The sequence below is a fragment of the Centruroides sculpturatus genome, unplaced genomic scaffold (assembly GCF_000671375.1).
Source record: "Centruroides sculpturatus isolate CEXI.00-Female unplaced genomic scaffold, Cexi_2.0 scaffold1845, whole genome shotgun sequence".
NCBI classification, from domain to species: domain Eukaryota; kingdom Metazoa; phylum Arthropoda; class Arachnida; order Scorpiones; family Buthidae; genus Centruroides; species Centruroides sculpturatus.
The window spans coordinates 48,923-55,981 of record NW_019386402.1 but is presented as its reverse complement, the minus strand read 5'-3'; the positions used below and the strand labels follow the sequence as shown (position 1 = coordinate 55,981).

The window sequence follows — 7,059 nt, the reverse complement described above, 5'->3', positions numbered from 1 at the left end:
TTTATAGATTTTTGTTAAAACGCGCGTTTTGCGGGCGTTAGCCGAGCGCTTTGAGATATATGTGCTGAAATGGAGAACGATCATTTCGATACTGATCTATTTATTGATGAAATCTAAAAGAGACCAACCATCGTCAAAGGATTTTATAGATATTTTAAAAGAATTAAAAAACTTGAATTTATTTTGTCTTAGTTTTGGATGCAACGTCGCAAACATTTTATGCGTCAGTCTATTTCGTAATATTGGGTGCACCCAAAATTCTCTTTGCCTCTGCCGTCGTCTTTTATAGCGACGATAGAGGAGCCACACACATGCAATCACTTCCACATCCATTTCCAAACCGAGCCAGTGCGCACGCTCCGCTAAACGCTCGTCGAACGCCGAGCTAACGCGCGTTTAAAAACGCCTAGTGTGTACACAGCCTTAACGTTAACAACATGCTATAAAATCATTAAAATCATTTTATTGTATTTAACTCACGTTTATGAAAATATTTTCACTGCAATTTTTCGTTACAATGTCTACAAGACAACAAAACAATTAACGACTTATTGACATTATTATCAGTATTAGTAGTGGTGGTAGTAGTCAGTGAGAGCTACACTGATCATCCCCCGGCCCTAAAAGTAACACCTTCCTCTCAAATTTCACATAAACCCGATGTCACTCTGTGTAAGCAGATAATTTACAGCTTTTCTTTAATTTAATATGTTTATTTTCTCGTTTTTAAATCAAACAACAATAAAATACATATAAAAAAAGCACTTTTGGAATTCCACGAGTATTTTATGTCATTAGAAAGAAGACAAAATGAAGATGTTGTTGTTACTATTATTGTTATTAAGTTATAGCAACGCAACACTTGGGCGATCTGTCGAGGGAATGCCTTCCGGGCTCTTTTTAACGGAAACTTGTTCCTATTTAGGTGTTACAGACATGGAGAAAACCCGGAAAACCGTCCGTGCGAGGCGCGAATCCACGACCTAATTCCCAGTGTTCAAGGCACGAATATCGCTTGGCCACTGGTGGGCCTACAAAATGAAAAAATTAAACACATAATCGCAGTTTTTGATGTAATGCTGACAGGTTCACAGTTGTAGAATGAAACTCGTTTGTTTTTTTTAATCCCTCTAGAGAGGGATGTGTATAACTACACTTAAACTGGCATTTTCCGGGATAAACCAGCATATAGGCTTTTTTTATTGGTTCAACATCTTAATTAAGCTCGTGGAAACAACCAAAAAAGTGAGTGACTCAGAGGTCTGCTAATATGGCTGGTTTTTCTCTAGATGATAGTAATTTATGCTTGAAAAAACCGAACAACGTGGATTCATAATATGGCCATTAAGTGACCATGTCATTAAATGATTAAAACTGAAAAGTTTTTTAATGTAATTTTGTAAGTCATTTAATCTAATGAAACATTTTTAACCATTTCACAAAAATATGTGTTTACATTCTTCTTAAACCTTAAAATAGTCTTAAAACAGTAACAGGTAACCATACCTGGATGGAAGGTGTTCTTAAAATAGCCACTTGCAGACATTTTAAAATAACCTTTTAAAACTCCTAGATAATTTTCTATGGTCTTCTAAAATTTTTTCTCATTATAACTATTACGTGTGTTATCAACCTGCAAATTTAATGTAATTAGAGAGATAAATAAGGAATTTTCATTATTTTGACCAAGTTAGCGTGTCCATATTTGATTCACTTACCACATTAAATCTTCCATCCAGTCCAGTTATAGAAAAACTCGGTTCAGTGCCATTCGGCCAGCAGAGGTCTAGGATCGAATAAATATTTGGGCGAGAGTTGGCTGACGTATGCATCTGCCTGGAGGATTTGCATCAGGAGTATGGTGAAGGCAGGGTAATGTGAGCATAGGCAATCATTACGTATAAAGCCCTGCAAATCCACCGACGTCATAAGGCATTTCAGAGTCGCAACGCCCACCTTGCTCACAGTAGACAAATTACACAGGAATACTTTTTTCAAGTATGTTTGTGAAGAATCACGCAGCTTGATTCTGGAAGCTGCAACATGATCATTGTTCAATTTCTTAAAATATAACAGACATCTTTATTTACTTCTATATTAAAAGATTAAGACTAGAATTAATGAAAATCATATTTAATTATTCTTTTAAATGTTATAATCCCTTATCAGAATGGATAGGTTACGACAATGTCACGATTGTGTTCAGGAAGCACATTTCACAGAAAGGATGTCAGAAAATTTAATTATTCCCACATTCATATTAATATTTTGTCTTTGTGTAATGCAAGTATTTCTATTTGAGGTTTTAAGATTTTCTAAATTTAAATGTGTTTTGTACAGTTATGGATAAACTTGGATTATGTTATCTTCTGGTACAGGGAAGGTTTTAGTTCAGTTTAAAAGAATATCTGGTCATAATTACTAAATCAGATAGATTCATTCAATAAATAATTCTAACAATGTAAAAGTTTGCCATTTTTCCTTTAATTTTTGAAGCCTCTTTAATGTTAATCAGAAAAAGTAAGTCACTAGTAATGTTACAGTAGAAATTTACTATGCATAATGCATACATTTTGGTAGTAAAACTGTAAATCCGACTGTTGTAATAGTGGCAACACTTAATAACTACCTGCTACAGCATTAGAGATTAACTGCAGCTGTGATATTACTTTTTTGAAGTCAATCTTGCCAAATTTTGCAAAAAACTAAATTATTTACAATTATCCTGAGAAATAAGTTCATCCCACCACTGATATAAGGGATGGTTAATACTAACTTGTAAGTATAGAGAGAACAAATGGAGCCAAGTTGTGTGTGCCCATGAGACTACAACTTTTAAGCTAAAGCTCTGAAGTATAATGCAGATTCAGTAGTGGCAGTCGATAGATATACTGGTCTTTGAGCTATGTTCTAAAGTAGAGTTAATGTGTTGAGTTGCCAATAGCTGGCGCTCGCTATGCTTTGAGGCAAAAAGAGGTTAGTTTATCCATTTGGTATATTTTTTAATTTTTATTTACAGATTTTAAATATCTCAGTTTAAAACTTATATTGTTATTATTGTGTATATAAATTTTGTACATAATTTTCTCTTTCTGTACACAATGTATCTGTTTAATAAATAGAAGCATTTGCATTTTTCTATATATATTATATTTAATTGCATATTATGACAATATAATTGGGAAAACCATAGCTTATCCTCTAATGCATTTAAGCAGCCACAGAAACTAAGATAAACGTAAACTTTATTTTTTCAAATACAGTAGATCCCCCTATAAGACGGTAGATACGTTCCGTTCTTTATGAATCAATTTTGTAGGAATCATAGTTTACGGACTACGGCTGTTTGAAAGGTTTTCTTTCATAAAATTAATCGATTCTAGACTAATTCGACTCAACATTTCCAAAATACGTATATTTTTTTGAAAATAATCCGTATAAACTACGTTATAAACAAAAAATTGTAGGATTGCTTACCGAGTGTGTACCGTTCGACTACGCCCGTTGCTAAAGCTTGGTTTCGTCGCGGAACAGCGCATCAAATTGCGGCCGCGATTTCTGATATTATTTTTCTGCGAAAACTTCGTTGACCTTTGGAGACATCATTAATATAAATAATTTTTATGGCCGTTAAATAAGAAATGTTTCTTTCACAAGAAATGTATAAAATTACAGTACTAAACAGACGATAGGTCGCCTAACTCGCCGTAGCGTGACGCTAGACGGCGAAAAATATATATTTAATTATAATAAAGTTACAATAAATTAAGTTAATATATAATTATATATACAGTACCTAATTTATATATAATTAATATATAATTATATGTACAGTACCTAATTTATATATAATTATATGAACAGACGATACTAAATTCAATTTATCCGCCTAAACGTCCGTAGCGTGGCGCTACGGACGGCGGGAAAGTAGTTCGGCTGCCCGATGACGTTTTACGTATTATAGGAGTTATTTTTTACCGTTGTTTACGGATACTGCCACAATTTTTATAAGAATCATAACTATAGGAAACGGTTTTATAGGGGGATCTACTGTAATTTATTAATTTTAATACTACATAAAGTTCACAGTTCAATTTGATTCAGTAATGATAAACAGTTTTTGGGATGTCATACTCTTTTTTACCTTTGGCATATAAAATTGCAGTTCTTATGACATTCACATTGTGTCTACATATTTTAGTAGTTAATAAGATATTCTGCACCATTAAAAGTAGAGTGTGAATGCAGTTTTATTCATAATCTACTGACATCTTCCTTTGTTTATACATAGGTTTACATATATATGTGATTAAAATATAATAATACTGTTTCAGTTCTTGCCATCTTACATTTATTCTTTATCAATCTCTAACTCATTATCTGCATTTAAATATAAAAATTAAAATTTCCACTTTTTCAACTTTAATTACTCTCTATCTCATTAATAAACAAAATACCAATTGTAAATAATATTTACCATAGCTCTTTTTTACTGTATCTTACAATAATTCATTTAATATTAATAAAAAAATGTGGACATAAAGTTACACCTTGATACATTCCAAAATTCAATCTAAAAACTCTTTTTATAACACTTTAATCTATCCCAATGCTTGTTTTAACATTTCTACACATATCCATAATGAAATATATATAATTCTCATCAACCTCTTTTCTTCTAGACCCAAAGAATTCACTGAGGTCACCCCATATTAAAAATATATAGATAGTATGAAAACATTGTAGTTTGGCCTATCTTTTCTTAACTATTATGAAAACTACAAAAATATTTTAAAATGAATACAAATTGCAACATAAAACAAACCCTGGAATCAATTTAATGTCTAAAATCATGAAATGCTCAGCTACCGAAAGCTGTAATGCAACTTTCGTAGCATTAGAGCTGATGGTAGCAACCAATTTTGGGCTATATCTTCCAGTTTGGATAAAGTATAAAGATACAACTAATAGATTAATTAAATGAAAATGAAGGATTCTCATGTTATCTGTACACCCTACATTAGGATGCTTTCCATCCATTATCTTCAGGTGAAACATACAGCAATTGATGAAAATATGCATAACTAAGGCTTAAATTAGGAACTAGATATGTTAATGTTGGAAAAAACTACTTACAGAATGTTATAATTGACCACAAAATTAAGAGAAATTAATAGCTATAAAGAATGATCAGCATACAGAACACTGCAGAACTATAATGAAAAGCTGATACAATGTACCCATACTACATGTGTATGTGAATTTGAATAAATTGTTGATTTCATCTACGAAATCCTGTCTGTGTGTGAATAGAATTGTAGTATGTCAAAGAAGTCCATCTGACAGAACAATAAGTTTCAGTAGTTTCTTTATATATTCCTTTAGAAAGCAAAATAGATTTGTATGGTTTGTAGCATTAATACATAGATTTTAACTTAAGGTTAGAGATATTTGAAGTATCTTGAGAATGTTTTACTCACCTGAATCAGTCAACAGCATCATCTTCATTGCATCTAAGGCCTTTTCTGAAGTTATTCCAGCTGCCGCCTGGCTCACTTTCAAATCCATAATCATCTTCTTCAATCGTACATGGTTTTCGTCATCCTCGCGCAATGATTTTGGTACATAATCTGTCGAACGAACGAACACCAGCAATTTGATTATATTGGCTTGAATCAAGCTTCGAGAATCGTGCATAGTAAAATGCTTCAACAGCAGACTCTTTGCTGGTATGACACATTTGTTGTAGCCATCGTTCATGAAGCGATATCGCGTAGTTCCTTGATAGAATGTTTGCTAACAAGAAAACATGTTCTAAATTGTCATTCGTTTACACCAGAAAAGAATCGTGTCAGAAGACATTTGAAAAAGCTGAGACTACTTTTATTGCATTGTAAATTNCTCGGCATTTCTCAAAGTGGGCAATAACGCCCCCTTCTGGGCGATGAGTAGATCTAAGGGGGCTGGAGGCAGGGTATTGAACGGTGACCAAAGGCAAAATTGGGGCCGATAAGAGTAAACATTGCCGTTAATGGTTTCCAGATGTCGAGAACAATGTACGGTAAGGGCACAAAGTGTGAGATTCATAGAAAAGTTTTCCTAAGAATATTTCCAATCCTTTTCTCACGCAAGAGAAAATGGTGTAGGGGGCGTTGGGTATAACTTTATGGAACAAAGGGGCGGTGGATCAAGAAAACACGTTCTAAATTGTCATTCGTTTACACCAGAAAAGAATCGTGTCAGAAGACATTTGAAAAAGCTGAGACTACTTTTATTGCATTGTAAATTGAGTTTACCACAATGTACCAATGCAACCTGATAAATGAGTTTGGTTTTAACTGTTGAGGAAGGTTTCCTGAAGAATAAATTCGATCAGTATGAATGGAAACAACAAACAAATTCTTCAAATTCCTGAAGAATCATCACAATAAAAAATCAAAAATTTGCTTCGGTTTTGAATTCCTCACAATAAAAAAAATCTCTCGAAGTACAGTCTTCTAACAGGAGAAAATATAAACCAAAAAAGTTACTTACCGGATTTGGAAAATGAATCTTTCCTGGATTGGCCTCTACTAAAAGTAAAAATATTAAGAAAAATTTTAAAAAATGCTTTTTATTCATATATAAGCACTAAAAAGTAAAACAAATTTTATTCAAATTTCACTGTATCCTTAGTATTATTGTTTGTAAATTTAATATAATGTATTGTCATGGAGAATAAATATGTATAAAAAGCTTCAACAAGATTGAAAATTGGATAGTGGATGAAAAATGAGTTACAAGATTCTGGACAGACATACAAACAGAATAAGTTGAATATGTTAAAAGCCTACAATAAAACAATGACTGTTGCACTACTTACAAAAAGCCTCGATCCTTCTTTCAATATCTCTGCTATTTTTGTTTCCAGTCTTTAGTTTTCTGCTGATAAAATCTATCAGACAAAAAACTGCTCGAAAAGTCATCATTTGCTCTGGACTGCTTATTTCATGCAATAGAACTGAACATTCCGTACATAATTTTGTTGCTTTCCGATAGACGGTACACAGTTCAGATGGT

General features: G+C 32.7%; 1 protein-coding gene across 1 annotated transcript; it reads right to left on the bottom strand.

Moving 5' to 3' along the window:
• Nucleotides 1-407: 407 nt before the first annotated feature.
• LOC111614842 lies at nucleotides 408-5,870 on the bottom strand. The gene is made up of 3 exons (XM_023356207.1): nucleotides 5,481-5,870; nucleotides 1,719-2,036; nucleotides 408-1,633 (listed from the first exon to the last, which is right to left on the bottom strand). The coding sequence occupies exons 1-2, from the start codon at nucleotides 5,758-5,760 to the stop codon at nucleotides 1,762-1,764; spliced, it is 555 nt and encodes a 184-aa protein (XP_023211975.1). The 5' UTR covers nucleotides 5,761-5,870; the 3' UTR covers nucleotides 408-1,633; nucleotides 1,719-1,761.
• Nucleotides 5,871-7,059: the final 1,189 nt, after the last annotated feature.

Bases quoted from the DNA above. Each gene is read 5' to 3' on its own strand.
- LOC111614842 (XM_023356207.1), bottom strand. From the start codon at position 5,760: ATGAACGATGGCTACAACAAATGTGTCATACCAGCAAAGAGTCTGCTG. The intron at 2,037-5,480 runs GTGAGTAAAACA...ATCATGTTGCAG, and splicing joins GATGCTGTTGACTGATTCAG to CTTCCAGAATCAAGCTGCGT.